Source organism: Pleurodeles waltl, chromosome 7 (assembly GCF_031143425.1).
Source record: "Pleurodeles waltl isolate 20211129_DDA chromosome 7, aPleWal1.hap1.20221129, whole genome shotgun sequence".
Classification (NCBI taxonomy): Eukaryota; Metazoa; Chordata; class Amphibia; order Caudata; family Salamandridae; genus Pleurodeles; species Pleurodeles waltl.
Genome location: NC_090446.1, coordinates 790,436,376 through 790,457,803, shown reverse-complemented (window position 1 = coordinate 790,457,803; position 21,428 = coordinate 790,436,376). Strand labels below are relative to the sequence as shown.

Below are 21,428 nucleotides of genomic sequence, written 5' to 3'. Positions count from 1 at the left end.
GCCAGTTCCTTAGACCAGTTGTCCTCATTGTCATAAAAGGGATGCTGCTATCCATAAGGGCCCTCAAACATCTCCCATTTGTCTTCCTGTCCAGGCCTGTCAAAAGGCAGAAGGCACTGGCTCCGATCCGGAGGGCATGGGCCCAGTCGGCACTGTTACCAGCATCGGATGATGCCATCCAGCTCCATCTTGTAGTCAGGAATAAGGATGGTGCTACTGTGGGGCGTCCGTGGCACTAGAACAAGTGCCAAGGAAGGCTTCACCAGCAGCTCCCCTCCAGATCCAACATAGAACCCGCAGGCCTGACTGGTGAAGAATTGAACTAGCTGGTGAGGATTCTGTCGGGCCACTCCTGAGCCCATGGGGCACTTTAGGCATTCAAGAGGGGCTGGGTCGTAATATGAGGTGAATGGCCTCAAATTTATTTGAGCTGGGCAGGGGTTGAGCAGGCTTCGGGAGAGTAGGAGAAGCGCAGAGAGGACCCTGATTCAGGATCAGTCGAAGTATGAGGCCTGGAGTACCAACATCTCCTCCCCTCGTCAGAAGAAGTGGACTGGCGCAGCAAAGTCCAAGACCTTTTCAACTTCTTACGTTTCTGGTACTGACAGACATTAAGCAGGATAACTATTGCAAGTTGCAGCTCGGAGGATGGGATCTTGAGCATCATGGTGTCATCCGGGGGCTAAGCGCTTGCTACCTCACAGCCTTCGGGGGTGCATGGCACAGCAGTCCTCGCGGGTCTTGGAGCTGTGGTCCCTCTCCAAGCACAACAAACAAATCAAGTGTAGGTCTGTCACAGACATCTCCCTGTGACAAACACTGCATGGTTTGAAACCAGCCAGTTTCTTTGAGAACATCCTGGCACACCGGGAGAGAAGAAAATCTCTCTCTCTCTCAAAAAAAAAAAAAAAAGTTTGACACAAGTGGAGAAAAAAGGCAGTCAAAACACAACTGATGTTACCTCTTCATAGATCAGCGCTATCTTGTACAGAAACAAAAAGAAGGGGTGGCAGTGTGGCACCTATTTAAGGTACCATGATCGTCACTGTTGGCGTGGACGAAACCAAGCCTAACACCCCTCCCTACCAGCACGCAGGGGTACTGCTCGAATACTTCTGGATCCAGTCCGACGCCTGGGGAATATGTAAAGGTAAGGAATCTGCAGCTAGAAGTCAGACAGCAAAAATATGGGGGAATACCCCAAAAATGATGGCTATTTCCAACATCCTGCAAACACTGGCAAGCCACAGAGCAATCTGAGAAAAGTGCTGCTCCAATTCCTCTAAGTTGCAATCTAGTTTGCACTGAGAGGGCTTTAATAGAGCCACTACAAAACATATCGGTTATGTTTTCACACCCTCCTCTCAACCATGCATCACATGAGTCAGGCTGAAGTGCAGGGGTGAACTCTGGATCTGTTCTTTTTGCATTTGTCGTCCTAAGTGCGCTGGGTATGCCCCGACGTGGGTCCCATGCTCACTATGCCAGTGGATTCAAGCTAGCCTGGCTGATGGATGGTGACACCCCAAAACCGGTTCCAGAATACTCGTTTCCTGCCCAGGGAGGATCGGGCCTGGCAGTTCGGGCTAGACCGTTCCCTTAAAGAGCAGGGTTAAGACTGATTTGCATATGGCTAGGTCCAAACTGGGGTGGCATGGTGAGCAAAAACATTGATTAAACCCAGGTCTGTAACTTGGGGTGAAGGTTTGCACTGTTCAGCATTCTATCCATCATCTGTTGTTTTTGCCTCATATTTGGCGCACAGAGCTTTAAAAATATCACATTGGAACCTTTCTAAGGGACTTTTCTTTATCATGACATTTGTTCTTTCTTTGTTTCTCCAAAAATAAATAATAAAACATGTGAGGCAGGTGTGTTCCAGGTCTGCTACTGCATTTTGAAGATATCAAACCGTGAAATATAGAAGGATAATATCTTGTGCAAGTCTTTGCAGGTCCCTCCTAGTAGAGCGAGTGTCCTGTAGGCAGATGATCTCAGAGATATTTCAGCAAGGATTTCCAAACCACTGGTCTTGTGCAGGGTGCATTTAGGCCATAAAAAGTGGTGTTAACCATATCAGTTAGTGCAGTGGTCCCAAACCTTTCGACTTCTGTGGACCCCCACTTTATCATTACTGGAACCCGGGGAACCCCCCCCCCCCCCCCAACTGAATTATTATTGGAATCCGGGGACTCCCCTCTGAGTCATTATTGAAAGCGGAGAACCTAATCTGTTATTATTATTTAATCTTCTGAGCAGTTGTGGACCCCCTGAGGATGCTTCTCAGACCCCCAGGGGTCCCTGGACCACATGTTGGGAACCACTGCATTAGTGAACAAGAAGCATGTCTGAGCTAACCCGAGGAATGGTGATGCTTCAGTCCTCGTTCCTGCAGACACTCAAAAAAGTGCTTGAAGTAGAGTAATTAAGAATATAATACACCTTTAGAGTTTGAAGGAATAACCATTATTTTCCCTTGCCCCCAATGAACAGAACTGAAAAACAACATCCAAACATTGACCGCAATGACATGCAATGGAATGAAGATCACGTTAATTACCTTTGGTAATGCTCTTTCTGGTGGACACATTCTAACCTCATATTCCTCACCTTGTAAAAACTCCTCAGGCGCCAAACCTTTCCCTAACAGACATCCCGGGGGTAACCAAGTGAAGGAACGGAGGTACATATAAGCACCACCCATGCATGCTGATTTCCGTTTATTTGCAATTGCTTTATTTCACTTTGCCTACTTTTTCTTCATTATCACTTAGAAGAGAGATTAAATACATCACTTCAGGATGTGCGCTGTACACAACCTTCTCTTTGTTTTGTTTAATAAACTATCATGTTGTCCATGCATAACTGCAACCAGGCCAGCCAGAGGATACACATAAATGACTTGTCTTAGTTCAATATTGCCGTTGCTGTCAGAGTGGGAAACTTTGAAAACTGTCACTTTAAAAAATAAACTTCTCAATGAACTGATATAATCTGGTGTACTGAGTTGAAACGCTTACACATGTTAATGAAAAACGGAGTTTTGAAAGGACTTTATCATATTTTTACACGTTTATTGCAAGATGTCTAAAAATGAAGTTTCGTAAAGCTGTGCAGGACACCTTCCGCACTTGTTTAGTTTTACTTCAGTTTCCCTGTAAATAAATGCTTGCCGTGTAATCAGTAGCCCAGTGCCGATGTTCATGCGGGGCACACATTTAAAGGTCAGGTAGGGTGCAATTGGCCCCAGACCGTACTTTTAGTATAACCGAGTTCGAGTATCTATCAGAAAGAAGTTTACAGATGGCAAATAAATTGTTCTGTTTATGGAAACTTCTAACCGTGGACTCCTCACTTTAGGATAGATACCAAAGCACTAGCTCCCAGACGGACGGTCTTGTAGAGAGTACTCTGACAAAAACTTTGTAAGATCTAGATAGAGAAATGTCCTTCCTGCTGCTAGCATGGCAGTACTTCATAAACATATGCACTACCATCAGTAGTTAATTTGTGCTTCTTGTTTCCGGTGCAGAGCACCGGCACTTATTTTTAGGGCCGGCGCTTAATTTTCTACCTAAAGCATTTATTGCGAGCAAAAGAGATATATGGGGATGACGAAGGAAGAGAAAAACGAAAACGCGTCACAAAGGAAGAAAGTACAAAGCTGCAGTAGTGAACTGAAGGGGCGGGGAGGGGCTGTAAATGGATTGAAGAGGCCCGAGATGGCTTCAGGATTACGCTGCCTCAGTAATCTGTGCTCACACATTTAATTGCAGCAGCCGCATATCCAGGATGAGGGCTTTGGACACCGGCACGTTTTTATTTACAAATTAAGCATTGACTACCACTCATGTTGCAGGCTGGCAAAAGTCAAAGACAGGCAAGCCAATGTAGTGGCAGCAAACTTACCCGTGGTGGAATGGGCTCTCAACACCCTACAGAGGCTGCTTCTTGGCCAGTTCATAAGAGATCTTAATGCAGACGACTATCCACCTCAACCAGGTCTTCTGCACTGCCTTATTTTTCTTCACTGAAGAGAATTCCACAAAAACCTGACCTTCCATCCGATGGTCCTTGGTACAATTAACATACAAGTTTAAAGTCCCTTGCGGGGGGCCGAATGAGTCTGTATTCTGTTTTCAAGGTGTAGAACGATGGATTGCCCAATGTGTAAGAGTCATGACTTTCGGTAAGAAAGCTGCCCGTGTCCTCAGCAACAACTTGTTCAGGAAAAAGATGGTTTAGGACCTTAGGTTCACTCACATGACGAGATGATGTAGAGAAATGAGGGAAACTGTTTAGGAGGTAGAGCTAACAACTACGCATCAGTTTGAACCTTGTACACAAAAGAAATGCCAAGACCAAGTTAATGTCTCAGCGTGGCATCAAAACTACTTTGGAGGTAACTTATGTGTCAAACCTTTAATAAATCTCATATCAATAAACAAGGTCAGGTAGTCCAAAGTAGAAAGACCAACTGGGCCAATAAGTGGCCCTTAAAGCCCAATTTCAAAGCCTTGCTGGGCTAAAGACCCCCCCCCCCCCAAAAAAAAAACACTTGAAAGGCAGTCAGAAAGCTTTGTTTGTAGGTGGTCAGCGTGCAAATACCACACAAAGCCACACATTTGTTCCAGTGTCTGGCATAAATGGATTTTTTTGAAGGGCACCTGGTGTCAAAGATGACATCCACTGTTTTATGTAGCATATCAAATGCAGTCAACTGATGGTGCTTAATCTTCACCCATGTAGGTGTAGATTGCATAACCTCAGGTGGAGGACGCAGTCCTGCCTCTGAGACAGGAGGCCCTTACGAATGTCAGCCTATTTGAGCGACAGATATCCATGTACAGAAAAAGTTACATACCTTTGGTAACAATCTTTCTGGTATTTAGTTTATCTAATCGCAGATTCCTCACCTTAGTAAAACTTCAGACAACTGCCTGGAAAAGATAGATATTTCAGGTTCCACAAATTTGTCCCAATGGCCGATGTACACCAAATTTGTGGAGGGACACCTTTTTGTCAAGAAGACATCAAAAACCTAGGGAGGCCAGATGAAGGTCAACTGTTGCCACAAGCAAAGAGGTGCAAGGTGTGCAGGCCACTGGTGCAATACCATGCCCTGCAACTGCAACACAAGATCCACCCAGAGTGGCAGCTTGACTTGAGAACAGATGCTCGTGCCAGGTGTTGAGAACCACATTCTACTAGCCAAATCCAGTGTCACTTGGATTATTCAGGCCTAGTCGTTCCTGATCTTTCGAACTCAGGACAGTAGAGATACTGGCAGGAAGGTGTACAGGAGTCCTGAGCACCACTCTAGAAGGAAGGCATCTGTGAGCAAGAGCTGTTTTGAAAACTCCAGTGCGCAGAAGTGCTGGTATTTAATGTTTTCGGCAGTGACAAGAGTGAGAAATGTGTTGGAAGACAGCCTGTGACACCTCCGGGTTCAACAGCCATTAATGGCCTGCTAGATGCCGCAGGCTGAGTTTGTCCGTCTGTCTAAAGATCGCATCCAGTTTGTTTACCACCACTGCAAACCCTTGGCAGTCCAGTCACTTCCAGATGCACAGCACCATCTGACACAGGGCCCAAGACCCCACCCAGTTCAGCTCGAAGTACTAAATGACAGTGGTTTTGTTTTGTGAGCACATGTGCCATCCTTCCTTTGACGGTGGGCAGGAAGGCCTTCAACACCTAGCAACTCACCCTCAACTCCAAAACAAGTTAAAGTGTGGTTAAATCTCTGCTGGAGACCAGAGGCACCTGAGCTCTGCTTCTACCAGATGGTCTCCCCAGCCCACCTTGCTGCATCCATGACCATCATCAGCTCAGGATGGGGTAATGAGAGTTGGCTGCCACTAACTAAATTGCAGTTCAGCAGTGCACATCTTTAACAGTCTCCTCCAGAAACAGGTTTAACCAATGTTGTGCCCACTAGGACTTTCAGGTACCAATGCAGAGTTTGCATGTGCCATCTTGCAATGATTCACCAGAAGGATTCAGGAGACCAACAATCCCCGGCATTCTTAAGAGTCATCTGCACTGAGATCCAGAAAAGAGTCTGAAACATCAGAATCATAGTTTGACACGAAACCGAATCATATTAAGCGTGGCTCCAATGAAAGACAGTGCCTGTAAAGGACTCACATTATGTATGCTCACTGATGGTGAACCCCAATGATGTTAGCAGGTTTACTGTCATCTAGAGGTGCTTGACTACAGCCTGGGGTAAGCCCACCTTCACAGCCAGTTGTCGAGAGAGGGGGAAGACTGGTACCTCAGGCCCCCATAGACTGATTTCCTTCCCCCCCCCCCCCCCCCCCCAACCTCCGCAGATGTGCTGCAACTACTGCAATCACTTTTGTGAGTACCCAAGCAGCAAGGCCAAAGGGGAGCACTGCAAACTGAAAATGCTCTGCAGGACAGTGAGTTGAAAATAAGCATCCTGTAGGTCCAAAGCCACACATCCAGTCTCTAGGGTCCAGGATATGGATGAAGTGTTGAGCCCAATGGCATTCTGGAATCCTTCATACCAATGTTCAACATAAAGGGGAACAAAGTTGTGCCCGTCAACATAGATTTGGTCCTCATCCAGCATCTGCAACCATGTTAGCAGTACCAGTCAGGGGACTGTACAGGAGCGGAAGCAAACACATGGGTTATTGCTGGACCAGAGTCATACCTAAAGGGCATAGATGGCACCAAGGGTGGACCCACTGGCGGAAGTCTGACTGGATATGACTGCTGATTCTTGGAACATGAAGGCAAGCCAGAGGAAACAGGCAAAGTGCCAACAATTCACAGAATAGCCCCCCTCAAATGCTTTTGGTTGGATGACACCAACAGACCTGATCGCTCATGTTGAGTCAGGACCAGATTCGGAATCAGTTCCGCTGGAGATCGGAAGGGAGACCAGGAGGCAAGTTAACACCCTTGCACCCTCTTTGGCGAGCAAGAGTGGCAGGAAACTGGTGCTTCCAGCTTGGATGTTTTGCGTTTCTTCTTCAACTTACCTGAAGACTTCGACTGCAGGAACAACTTTGGGAGTGGGACCGAATATGACTGTTCACAGCGCAGAGCCTGCGTGCACTTAGCAACGCAGAGTTTGGCTTTGCCATCCTGTATGGCCTTGAGATTCATTTGGGCACGGCTGCTACAGGCCTTGGAGTCACGGTCTGATCCCAGGCACAAAAAAATAATTCATCAAGGTCCATCACAGACATCTGTTTGCAACAGTCCCTGCACTTGGGGAACCTTGTAGTTTTAGGATGTTATCATTTCACTGCACACATTTCTCTGAAAGGTCTAGTCAAAGATCAGGAAGACGCTTTGGATCATCATCTGAAGGCTCAGAAAGAACAGAACTGACTGTGTGGGGTGCTTATATGCAGCTCTGCTCGTCACTTCTGGAGCGCAACAACATTGCATGGTTCTGCATGACACCATTTAGCATCATACAGGAGAACTTCTCTAAATGTTTCAGAACCCAATTGCAGGAAGCTGGCCTGGTGTGTGGTGGGTACTTACATCTTATACCAGGTCTAGGTATCCCCTCTTAGTGAAAAGTAGACAGTGTCTAGAAGAAAGGCTCTCTAGATGTAGCTGTGGAGACATGCAAAGCTCATACAATACCACTGTAGTCACACAGCACTTTCACACATGAAAGAAAACACTAAGTTGTACAAAAATAAAGGTACTTTATTTTTTAACACAATACCATAAACTATTAGAAGGCCAATAGGAGGTAATACACTAAATATATACACTAGTAATCAGAAATAGGCATAGAAAAGGTTAAAAAACAATGTAAATAGCAATGACCAATAGTGACCCTTGGGGGAGCCCAAACCATATACTAAAAGAATGGAATGCGAACACAGGACCACCACCTAGGTAAGTGGAATGTGTAGAGGTGAACTACGAGTACGAAAAAAATAAAATCACAGAAGTAACAGTACCCACCCCCACGATCAGGAAAGCAGAAGCAAATCACTGGAATTTCCCCAAACCACCCAAAAGGAGGAAAAAGAAGACACCCAGACAAGACTGCAAAAAACCAACAGTGGATTCCTGGAGAAGAAGACCTGTGGAGAGAGGGGACCAAGTCCAAAAGTCACAGTGGAATCCAGGAGTAGGAGCTACTACCCACCCAGCTGTACTTGCAGGAGTTGTATGATGGTGAGGAAGAGTTCCTGATGGATGCAGAACATGTCCCATGCTGGAGTGAAGATTGCAGATGGGTGTCTGTGCAAGAATTTCACCAACAAGCCTTGGCAAAGGCAAACACGCGGTTAGTGGAAAAGTGGTGGCTGCCGGGAACCTGGAAGGCCAAGGAGGACTCAACCGAAGAGAGGGAGTCACAGGGGACCCGCAGCATTGCAGAGAGTCCGCAGAGGCAGCACCCAAAAGAGTCCCACAGGACAGGGACACAGAAGATGCAGAAGGAGCCCACGCAGCACTACAGAAAGGGATCCCACGCCGTAGGAGAACCACGCAGAGGGGTGTGCGTCGCAGGAAGGAGTGCTGGGGGCTGGAGCTAAATGCTGCCTGCAATTCTCTTGGAGGAGATGCAACCAAGCCTTAGCAGCTGCAAGAGACAAGGTGCAAAAGGGTACTGTCCAGCGTGGGGAGGCAAGTGCTTATCTCCACCAAAGCTGGACAGCTTGCAGAGAGGACCAAGAGGACTACTCCGAACCACCACCCGTGATGCAGGATCCACGCAGCTCAAGATGAGGGGAGATACGTTCAGCTGGTCGTTGCTGTGGCAGGTGCCTGCGGATGCAGGGGAGTAACTCCTTCACTCCAAGGGCGATTCCTCCTTCTTGTGCAGGCTGAAGAGTTGCTGTCTTCTGGGGATGCGCAGCTGGGAAAATGTTGCAAAGCTGTCAGGAGCCGTGGAAACAAAGTTGCAGAAGAGTCTTCTTCGTGGATTGCAGCATTGTCGGTTCCTGGAGGGCCCAGTCGCAGTTCCAGTGGACAGAGGTCAAAGTGGAGGTTGTAGAGGAATCCTGGTGGAATCTTGCAAGCCAAATCTTATGACCCACCCAAGAGAGACCCTAAATAGCCCTAAAAGGGGGACTGGTCACCTAGCCAGGTAAGCACCGACGTTACCTGTTTGGACTGGCCACTCACATGACCCCAGTTTCCTGCCAACCTTGAAAACAAAATGGCACAACCCAGGTACCCTCTGGAGGAGCTCTGAGCACCACCCCTGGGGTGCTGATGGACAGGGTAGTGGTCACTCTCCTTTCCATTGTCCAGTTTCACGACAGATCAGGGACTGGGGGGGCCCCAACCGGCGTGGACTGGTTTATGCACAGAGGGTACCCTTCAAAGCATATCAGTGGCTTGGAGAGGCTACCCCTCCCAAGCCAGTCACAGCTATTTCCAAAGGGAGAGGGTGTTACCTCCTTCTCCCAAAGGAAATCCTTTGTTCTACCTTCCTGGCCTTGATTGAATCAAGCAGCAGGAGGGCAGAAACCTGTCTGAAGGGTGGCAGCAGCTTGGGCTGCCCGAAAAACCCTGTAAGACTGGTGGTAGCAATGCTGGGGGTTCTCAGGAGCCCCCAGAGCACATGGAATCATACTTAAAATACTTACAACAGTTTTGGGGTATGATTCCGACATGTCAAATATGTCCAAGTTCGGAGTTTCCATAATGTAGCTGGACATATGTAGTGACATATGTCCAGTACACAAGTAAAATGGCGTCCCCAGACTCACAAAGTCCAGGAAGATGGATCTGGAGTTTGTGGGGGACACCTCTGCTAGTGCATACAGGTACCTGAATCCTGCCCTCTGGGCTGAGAGGGTCTACCATAGCGGTGTCTTACAGTGAGCTGGTGCAGTGACCTGCAGTGAAAATGGGTGCATTCACCCATTTCACGCAGACTGCAATGGCAGGCCTGCAGCATCATTTGCACGAGCTCCCTGTGGGTGGCAGAATAACTGCTGCAAACCCATAGGGAAACCCTGGTACCCCAATGCCCTGGGTACCTGTGTACCATATACTAGGGACTTACATGGGGGGGACCAGTATGTCAGGTGTGGGAAGAAAAAAGGTACAATTACCAACTTAGAAGGGGGAGAGCAAAATCACTGGGGTCCTGGTTGGCAGGATCCCAGTGAACACAGTCAAAGACATTGACAACAGGCAGAAAATGGGGGCAACCATGCCAATAAAGAAGGAACTGTCCTACACCAGTCTGACACCTGGGGGCTATTTACAAAGTGGGGAATATGCAGTTCTCGTGTTATTCACCAGGAGGTCCTGTACAGAACTCTTCTGGCCCAACACGGAGCCACTAGGATGATTTGGGCTCAGATACTCCTGATCTTTTTCATAACTTCGAGTCAGGGGTAGGAAGGCATATAGAACTCCCGACTTCCATTACAGTCTGAATGCATTCCTTTTAAAACTCCAAAGTGCAAAGATTGATACAGTGCTTTCGACAGTGGCAATAAGATTTAGCCCAGATTCTCCCCATTGCTGGAAGATGCCTTGTGCTATCCCAGGATGTAGATATCACTCTTGATCTGTCCGATGCCACCAGCTCAGTTTATCGGCTCTGGAACTCAGAGACCCCCGATAGCTAACTCACAAACAGGAAAATGTTACAGTTCACTAATCCACTCAAGAGATGCAAAATTTCCTGACACAGGACCCAAACTCAACCCTGCTTGCTGCAGTAGCGCATGGCAGTGGTGTTGTTCTTGAGAACTTGCACCAGACGTAACCAGGTTAATGGCATGAATGCCTGTAGTGCAGAAGAATGGCCCACAACTCCAGCAGACTGAAATGGAACTGGCCCTTCACTGAAGATCAGTTCTGATTTCCACCTCGTCCAGATAACATGCCCAGCATGAAAGTATCCATCACCGCCAACAACCTAGTGCAAGGAAGAGAAAGGGATCTGCAGCTGGACCAACTGGGTTTGAGCAACCGCCACTGCAATTCTAGAGCTATCTCCTCTGAGACCTGGATGGCATCAGTCAGACTGCCTGCTGTGGATCCCATTAGAAATCTAAATTTCTTTGCGGAGCACACACGTCACTTGGTATAGATGACGAGGATACAAAGCCAAGAAGCATCAGAGCCACTCTCATTGTGATCCATGAGTGTACATAAAACGTTGGGATTATTGCTCAAATGAACTGGAATTGTTGCAGCTGAGTGAAAGCCCTTAACTTCACTGTGCCCAGAATTGCCCAAATAAATGAAACCTGTGCAAATGCATCAGGTGGGACTTCAGCTCATTGATAATGAACCCAATGATGTAGAGAGGTATGCTGCCATCCTGAGGTGGTCCAGGAATGACTGTGGCAAGCCAGCCTTCAACAGCCAGTCATCCAGCTAGAGGAAAACTTATATCCCTAATCTCTTAAGATGGGCAGTGACAACCACCACAATCACTTTCGTACACTGCCAAAAGGCACTGATGAGGATGAAGAGGAGCACAACAAACTGAAAATGCTCCTGCCTTACCTTGAAAGCTTGTGCGATGCAGGACAAATGACACCACACAGTTGTCTGGGTCCAGAACAGAGAGGATCTGGGCCAGCGTGAGATGTTGACTTAGACCTCCTGCAGGAAGGCACTCAGAGTCTGAAGATCTAGCAAAGGGCTGAGGCCCACAAGGAAATCGCAACATTAACAATCTTGTCCTCAGAGCCCAGCAACTTCTCAATTATACCCTTGAAGAGCAACCGCTGCATCTTTTGAAGCAGAAGAGACAGATGCTCATCTGATATTCACCTGCTGTTGAAGGAATAGTGGGCAAAGTGGGGAGGAATAGGGGGCACAAAGGAAAGGCAGGTCGTAGCCATTTAGAACAATCTGCAAGACAACTTTCAGACGTGATGGATCATTAACCTGGGAATAAAAGCTGAATTGTTCCCCTCACTGGTTGGGCATGCAACACCAAGGGCATACTAAGTGTTTTGGTCGCCACTGCAGCAGCGGGAGAGGAATTGGAAGTAAGATGGTCCTGCTGGCCCACTTGCTGCCTGCCACACCTGTGTCCATGGCTTGAAATCGACTGGTGTGTCTGTCCTGCAACACTTATTAGCAATGCAGTCTCATTCTATACACCAGCCCTCTGCAATAGCCTCTTAACGTCCAGAACTGATGGAGAAATTGTTTGGCAGGGGTCAACAGCCCCGAGCATTACTGTAGCTCTGCTGTCTTTAAAGATTTCCAATGCAAAGTATGATTCCCACCAAAAAGAAATGTCCCATTAAAAAGGCATACCCATGAGAGGGGCCTGTACATCACTAGAGAATCCTGTGGCTCACGTGTCAAAGGAAAACACTGATACAGATTTCCCTCCTTGAGGAATCTGCACCATCCAGACCAGAGTGGTAATATGTTTGGCTGTGTCCTATGAATTGTCTGGGCTAAAGAGGCCCAAAGGTATTCCAGGACTGCTGGCAAGAACTTGCTGGCCACATCCCAAAGGACCTCTGTGTAATGGCCAAGCAGACTAACTGCTTTTACGGATTTTAATGACAGACTGGTCTGTGACGACTGGTTACCTGCCTATTCACAGGTGTTTAAGGATCCAATCAAGTAGCCATCAAAGTATCAGGGCATCATTAAAAGGAAGGAAGGGCTCAGAAGTCACTGACCTAAGGCTACAAAATCTGTGGAAACATTTGTTTGGGTTGTGCTGGACCAGACATCCTTTGCATGGTGTGTCCTGTGAAGCAGAACAGACAGTGCAACACATCCCCAAACACCAGACTTTGCATCGCAGCCACCTCAAAACTGTATGCCAAAAAATCCTCAACGCAGGCCTTCCCATCACATGTCCCTCACTGAAAGCATCCTCAATGACGATGCAGGACAACTCTGTATCTCAGGCCCGCAGATCTTCAGAATTGCCTGTGCGTGGCACATCTTTGATGTGGGATACGGCAATGCTGCACAAACCAAGATTTAAGGTACTTTGTTCAGCAGGCCTGACTTGGTCACTATATCTTTCCTGCGCTCCATCGCAGTCAGCCTAAACTTGTGACTTTGTTCCAGTCCAGCAAAATCAGATGACCAAAGTTAGCACTGTGTGCTTTGAGGCACTTTTTTCACGCACGTCTTTAGACTTGCATGTCTCGTTTTGATTGGATTTTTGTTGTTTTGGTCTTGTATTGTGTTTTTCACTTTATTACTGTTTTAAGTGCTGTGTAAATTCTTTACACATTTTCTTTAAATTAAACCTGACTGCTTTTGTGTGTCAAGCTACCAGAGCGTTAACCACGAGTTAATTTGAAGTGAGTCTGTGTTTCACCCTGACAGAGATTGCGGTTGAAGCTGGAGTAGGGTTTCACCCTCTCAATCAGTAACTCAATTTCCTATAGGTTTCAATGAGGAGTAAGTGCAATTGTAAAGCCTCGGCTACCCTCCGGGCCACCACTGCAAATCAGATACTCTCTTCAGTTGGTGGCTTAAGAGTTGAGCCAGCACTGTCTCAAGTGAGGTGTTAAGCCCACAGACGTTCTGTAACTTATATAAGGCATCATCAGTATGACGAGGGTGGAGCAAGCCATCCCACCATCACTTTGATAATGGTAAAAATCTTTGGGTGCCCCCTCCTCTGGATTAGAATCAGTCAGAACCAAAAGGAAAATGGGCTGTTCTGGTAGGTGTGACGTAGAAGACACTTGGTTAGAAACAGGATGTGTGACGAATTAGCTTTTTATTTTAACTTCATGGTATGACATTGGTCGAACTAAAGACGAAGTCTGGTCGAAGTTAGACATTAGGGTCTGCACTGGATCATCTTAGGTGCTAGTGTATCTGTCATTTCATACTGCAGATTAACCTCTAAAAAGGCATCCCTCTTTTCTAGGGGCTACGATTCCACAGTCCAAAGCGAGGAGTCCAAAGAACCAGCATCATCTCTTAACTGACTTCTAGTCCAGCTTGTCACCACACTGACCACCCAACTCACCAAGCCAAAAGACAACCTACCAACCCAACCAACCTACTGAGCAAAATCTTCAAGACCCAACCCAGATAATCCAATGGGGCAACTCTGGCAGCCGGCCAGCTACTTACCACACAGACAAGTAGCCAAAGAGACAGACAGACAGGCTAGACTACCTACTCAACCATTAAAAAGTTAGCCACCCAACCACAAACAGCCAGTCAAACTGAGCCAGAAAGCCAAGTACACACCAATGCCACAGCCAGTCATCCACTGACCTAACCAGTTGCATGCAAAAACTAGGAAGCTCCAAATATCTGCACCTCTCCACTGGATTGACATTTGTTGCACTCACTAAGACACGTAAATTCCCAAATGGACAACCAGTCAGTCATCCACAGAACCAGTCAACCCATCATCAAGCCAGACACACCTGATGTGCCAGTCATGTAATGCAAAAAGCCAGTATCTATGAGAGCCAGCCCTCTATCAAGTAAGTCAATCAGCTACCCAACCACAGATTAAGGCAGCCATACATGTGCACTACTTTTGGCCTGCAGTGCTGATTAATCCCATGGCCCTATCCTTAAACCCACAGAACTGAGTGTCCATCTTCTTCACGCAGTCACATTCTACTGAATAAGTACACTTTCCACTAAACTGGCAAAATTACCTTCCTATTTGAACATGTATATCGAAATGTACTATTGTACCATTCATTGGGAACTTAAGGTTGGTCTTTTTTCCACTGGGAAAGAGCTATTAAGACTTCACACGGGTATTCATCCATGTGGGAGACAACTCATTTTCTACACCAGATACCCCCTCTTTATTACTCTTGTTCACTTATTTTGGCCCTTTCTTTATTCTCAGCCATGCCCAATACTCCTGGACATGGTATAACACTACACCTTTTTTTTTTCTTTTTTTTTTTAAAGTGTTCTACATTTGATGAGCCTATTCACACGTGCACACTTACATTATTTATCATTCTAAATCTGGATCATGAGTGCTCCCTGTAAGTAACTTTTACAGCCTTGAAAAAGCCCAAAGCTAAACAGTGAAATAAGTCAGCTGTTTCTCTCATGAAAAGAATACTGTTTGTTATATGAATAACTATCTACTAATAAACCTTGTTGGACACAGCACAGACTCAAATCCTATTTGTTCTGTAAATCTTGCAATACCTTGAAACCAAACATCATATTGGTATTAACTACATATGAGTATGTATTGTGGTCCTCTACTACTCTATCCAATACAAACAGACCTATTTCTCAGATAATAAAAAAACAACACCGCGCTGGCCCATGAAATCTTAATGTGAAATGGATAGAGGTCAGCACCTTCTGCCCAGACTCCTGGAGTACTACCTATACATCCAATAAGTCTAAAAACAGGCTCCAGCTTTTGTTCATTGGAGAGCACCGGGACCTCACCACTGTAGCCATAACCTGCTGAGCAAAACTGGGTCAAATATGAAACAGTGAAAGTCTAATACTGGCCAAAGCGAATGTTCAACCCTATTACCAATAGCATTGCAGAAACCAGATCACCTAGAGAAATGAGCACCCAAATAGACAAGCATCTATCTCATCAGCTGTCATACAACATGTAAATGCATCTAATAGCGAGAGGCTGCAAGAGAAGATGATAGAGGAGAATGAGGAAGGTGTCTCTCCAGACACCTAATGCCTCCAGTAGGCCACTGGCCTGCCAAAGTATCTCTCAAACCCATTTCTAATTCAGTCAAGACCTTGATTCCTCCGACATTCGCAACACTTTCTCCTCTGCCTTCCCAGTCTTATTCCTACTACTGTGTTCTACTCTTCTCTTTCTTGCATTCAGAAGCCTATGGCCAGCAACTAACCATTGTCTTCATCACTAGGCTCCTCCTTAATTCCTCCTATCTCGACCTGCCCTGGTCTTTCTCCTGATCACTATTTCCATCCCACACCCCTATCCCACTGAGGTAACCTTATGATGGCAAAAAGCACTATAAAAATAATCATATTAAAACCTTACCTATTAGGAGACACACACTTGTTTATGTATTCTTCAGCAAACCTTGGTATATGTTAGGATTCTGCATATGTGCATACACAAAGTAGCATAAGTACCTACATATACAATTCAATCAGACGTATTAATCATAACCAGCCATACACCACTCCCACAATACAGACTGATGCATGTGCTTTAAACTCATTCAGCAAGCTATTAGGACAATACACAATATAAACACATAGTACAAGTTGGAAGCTTCCTGTGTCTGGCAGACAGACCGTCACTAGACGCATATATGCATGAGCCCCTCCACTCACAGTATAGACATAAAACACAGCAAGTTTGAGTTTTGAATTGGTTTCTGAGAAATACTTAAAGCACTACCACATACAAAAGCACATTTACACGTACCCCCACCATATTTTGCATCCTTCTTCCCCGCTCCAAAAAATAAAAGCTGGGATTCTTTTTTTTTGACTAGCCAAGCATCTATTGCAGGAAGGTGGATCTGTGTATTTATAGGTTGGTTTCTCACATGCAGACTAAGATGAACTCTTTAAATATTAAAACACGCAGAAGAATGCAAGTATTGGGAGGGGGAGGGGGGGTGGTTAGGTTCTGGGTGTACTGATGTTAGGGGCATCCATGGGCCTTACCTACAATTACCCCTAAATACATTTCAGCCATTATAACAGACAACCATACCATTGTAAGAGAAACATACAGAACAAAAATTCAAATTTGGCATTTTTATAGACTACCTTTAGACTATGTATTCATCACTTAATAAACACTTACTTTACATAGCTCAGAAGACAATATACACTAGTTTACAGAACTGGGCCACAAAAGTAGTCCTGTGAATTTGGTTGTCCATAACAGTAGAATATAACTTCATTATGTTTTAAAGCATTTGCACAGCATAAACTAATACATTTCATGTATGATTTCCACAGTATAGTTCACGGTTATTTTTTGTTTTAGAAAAGTTCACCTGATAAGGGTAGAAAAGTGCAGATTGTTATCTTGAGATGTACGTGTATGTTCTGGATGGAGAACGAGTCTCATTCTGGGCACTGGGAGGAACATTTAAAAAATCCCAAATCAAAATTGTGTCATCATGGGAACTACTAATAATTTGAAACTCATCGAACTGAAGCCGAAACACACGTCCTGAATGTTCCTATGACAAAAGGAAAAGTGTGTAGTTAATCTTCCAGGTAACTAATTAGGTTTTATTATTGTTTTCTTTAAAAAGTATTGTACAGTTAATGGATTCCTAATTTAAGAACCTATAAGACTTCCTAAACACTAGATACATTTACACATCATATCTATTGCTGTGTGATCATTATTTGGAATGGGAATTATTAAAGTAACAAACTGCCAACCACATTTACATTATAAAGTGGGTATAAAAGCATGGTTATGCTAAGTAGTCATGTACAAAGCTTCCAATCACCAAAGGGCATCAGAGTACTATATAAGTAATACACATTCTCTTATGGTAACAAAGCTAAACGTTTTTTATTAAAAGTTCAACAGAACTAAGTAAATACACAGTACTTTATACCATGGATGCAGCTGCTAAAAATCACACAGACAATCACTGTATACAAATTGAGAAGTAAAAATCATTGTAGTCATTTCCTAAATCTCCAGCATGCCAAAGGGACTAAAGGAGTTTCCAGCACTACTTGATTATTCTAATGATGGACAGTAGTCAAGATTCTCCAAGAGGATATTGTACTATGCAAACAGCAGCAATTATGTGACAATATCTAGAAGCTTGGTGAAAGAGCTCTACGCCATATTGATAGTGCTGTCTTAGTGTGATATTTCACCCATCCATGGCAGTCGTTTAGCCCCCAAAAGGCAGATCATGAAATGAAAATCCTGTCCCAGATGGTGAGGTATTTTCTCTTCTAGTGGGAGTCCCTTCCTGGCACGAGTCCTGCTGTCCCCAACTGTGAAGGAATCAGTGTCTCAATCATTTTGAGGTGGATAATCCGGAACAGGTACCGCTATCTACACCCTAAAGCTTACAGGTCTCACCAAAGATGGGCAGTTTTTCTTTTAAAAATATCAGCATGTACATTGAGCGCTGGGCCGACCTTTCTTGGTATGTGGTCACACCCCTCCCACTACCTCTCAACAAGATCCACTTATAGTGCTGGGAAAGAGAACTTTACCAACCTTGTAGCCTGTACTGAAAAATATTACAAGTCATGAATTCTTACTGGAAGAGGACCAAAAATGATCTGCATATGATTGATATTGATCTAGAGCGATATAGTGGGCCTAACAATGGAATGTAAAGCAACTCGAAAGAAGTCTGTGGCTGAGAGTAAATAACACAGTCCTTCTATAGTGATGCTGTCACACTAAGAAGAAAAAGCCTCCAGCAAAAGTGTTTGGGGGGGGGGGGGGGGGGGGGGGGGGAGGAGATGGTCCTAGCTTTTAAGATGGAGAGTAACACATGCTGAGATTTCGGACAGAGGAAGTCAGTGAAGCAGGTAGTAGGATTTGCCAGATAAGTTAAGTTGCCCTAATTTAGCCTCAACAAAACAATGACCTCCTGCACTTGAGTGAAAGTTAGGAATGGAAAGCGCTTTCTCAAAAATACTAATGGAAGAAAATAAACTACATTGGACATTTCTGTGACTGGACAGAGTTCAGAAACCGTACTTATGGATTTGTTCTTCACAAATGTGACCTGGTTAAGTGACAGTGAGCGCCTTATATCAGATATCCACCTGCCATAAAATAGGTGCTAGTTCTCACCACCATTATATTAGAATTGGTTGCATTTATTTTCCTAGAAGTTCTAACTCACCTGAATGTCAGCTATTTGGCATGAAGCCGTATAAAGCCTGAGCAGGAGCTTCCAACTGCATACTTTAGAAAACCAACACCCAAAATATGAATCAACTTCAGGGGGGCCAGGTACAAGTTAACATGCATTATGTCATCTTTATGACAGACTGAAACAGAGTGATGGGGAGTATTTCCCCCAAGTGTTAGGCTGGATCCGGAGATTTTTCTCAAGCCGTACCCCATGCGCGCCGCTAGGTAGTATTATTTGGCTTTGTGGTCATCCTCATGCACGCCAGATAAGTCGTTGCAGGAACTATACAGGCACCATCCCGGTGAGCTGAGGCAGCTTCTTTTCACAACTTTCCACACCAGAAGCGCATAACTATGAAGAACACTGATGCATCAGAACTGGGGCCCTGAAAGAGAAGTCCCTGTCGTTAGAAATCAGTTCGCAGAGCAGGGAGGATGGGTGGGTCGGTAAGGAATCTGCAACTAGAATATGCCTCTACCAGATAAGGTATTACCAAGGGTAAGTAGCTTGCTTATCTAATAGAAACATCTAAATGCAGATTCTTTACCTTAGAATAGACACCAAAGCAATACCATCCCTGAAAGTAGGTCTGCAAACCAAAATACTAGCAAGTCCTGCAGGCCAGAACAGGCGAAGGACCCATCCCTCTGTACCGGACTGTCCAGGCAGTAGTGTTTGGTGAATGTGTCCAGTGATGCCCACGTTGTTGCCAAACAGATGACCAGGACTGGAACTCTGCATGGTAACGCAGTGGTTGCCGCGATCACCCTGGTAGAACGAGTGCGCAAACCCTCCGGGTGTTACTTTTTAGCCAATCTGTAGCACATTTTAATGCAGAGAACAACACACCTCGAGCTAGCTCTCTTCTGCACTGTGACCTTTCTTGGCACCCACATACCCAAAGAGTTAATTATCCACACTGAACTCTTTGGTACGATCAAGGTAGAATGCCAATGCTCTTTTTGAGTCCAGGCGGTGGAATCTCTACTCTTTCTTAGATGGATGAGGGCGGGGGATGGGGGGGGGGGGGGGTGTAAAAGTAGCCAAGGTGATGGAGTGGCCTAAATGAAAGGGTGTGACCACTTTGTCAGTGTCGGAAAGTACCCTTTTTTGGCATGGTTACCCCCACTTTTTGCCAGATATCAGCGTGCTTGGACTTGTCACTGTGATTCTGCTAACCAGGACCCCAGTGATTGTGCTCTCTCCCTCCAAATTTGGTTGCCTTACTACTTTGTACACCCCACAATTGGCATAGTGGTGCACCCCTATACGTCCCTAGTATGTGATATTTGGGTACCCATGACATTGGGACAACAGGGGCTGCAGCATGCATTATGTCACCCATGTGAACTCATGCAAAATATGTCTGCAGGCCTGCGATTGCAATCTGCAGGAAAAGGTGCATGAGCCCTTTCACTAATGGTCACTACACCAGGTCACTTCAAGTCACCCCTATGGTAGGCCAAAGGGCAGGGTGCAGGTTCATGTGTGTGAGTGCACCCCTTCATGAGCAGAGGTGCACCTACAAACTCCAGTTCCAAAGCACTGGACTTCATAAATGCAGGGAGCCATTTTACCCATGTACTGGCCACAGGTCACTCACTACCTGTGGTCCAGCTACATAATGGTCACTGTGAACCTTGGCATGTTTTGTATCAAACATGTCGGAATAATACCCAATGCCTATGCCAGTATTGGTGGGATGATTCTGTGCACTCTTCAGAGGAACCCCCAGTATTGCTCCTACCAGTCTTCCAGGGCTTGCTAGCAGCCTACGCTGCTGCAGTCCCTCACACAGGTTTATGTCTTCCTGCTGCCTGACCAGCCCAAGCAGGGGGAGGCAGAACAAAGGATTTCCTGTGGAAGAGGGGATGAAACACCCTCTCTCTTAGAAATGTGTGTTACTGGGCTGGGGAGGGGTAGCCTCCCCGTGCCACCAGACTGCTCTGAAGAGAACATTTGGTGCCCTCCATGCATAATCTGGGTTGCACAAGTCCAGGGACCTCTGGTCCCTGCTCTGGTGCAAAACTGCACAAAGGAAATGGGAGTGACCACTCCCCTGTCCATCACCACCCCAGGGTGGTGCCCAGAGCTCCTCCATGCGGCTACTTGATTCTGCAATCTTGGAAACCAGATGAGCAGAGGCCCCTGGGAGCATCTGGTTGGTCAGGACAGGTAGCGGACGTCAGTGAACCCCCCCCCCTCTGATAGGTGGTCACCCTGCAGAGTGACCACGCCACCTGTTAGGGCTAGTTAGGTACTCCCTTGTGAGTGGGTCCCCAGATTCGGCGTGCAAGTCTCCACCGTACTCCCCTGCATAGACTTCTGCTCCTGGCCACCAGAACCCACTGCAGGACTTTTCAGGAACCAAGCAAGTCTGCAACCCCCTGAGACGACGTCGCCTTGCAACATTGTTGCTCTGGGTCCTTACAGCAATTGCAACATTTCCACGGCTGTGCATCCATTGGGGTCAGCAAGACTTCAGCTGCATCAAAGAAGCAAGTAGGAATCTCCCTTGGAGTGAAGGAATCACTCCCCTGCATCCGCAGACACCTCAGGCAACAACGTCCAGGCACTGAGATCTTCTATCTTCTGAATCTGCAAAGATTCTCCAACACAGGTGGTCGTTGTGAGGGGTTCCCTGTGCAC

General features: G+C 46.0%; 1 protein-coding gene across 4 annotated transcripts in view; it reads right to left on the bottom strand.

Moving 5' to 3' along the window:
• Positions 1 to 21,428, bottom strand: part of FBXW11 (F-box and WD repeat domain containing 11) — a 486,480-nt gene that overhangs the window by 33,232 nt on the left and 431,820 nt on the right. For all 4 annotated transcript variants that reach the window (XM_069199326.1, XM_069199329.1, XM_069199328.1 and 1 more), the window contains one exon: positions 16,926 to 17,114. In XM_069199326.1, the coding sequence (XP_069055427.1) occupies positions 16,953 to 17,114 (162 nt within the window). In that variant the 3' untranslated portion in view covers positions 16,926 to 16,952. The remainder of the gene's footprint in view (positions 1 to 16,925; positions 17,115 to 21,428) is intronic.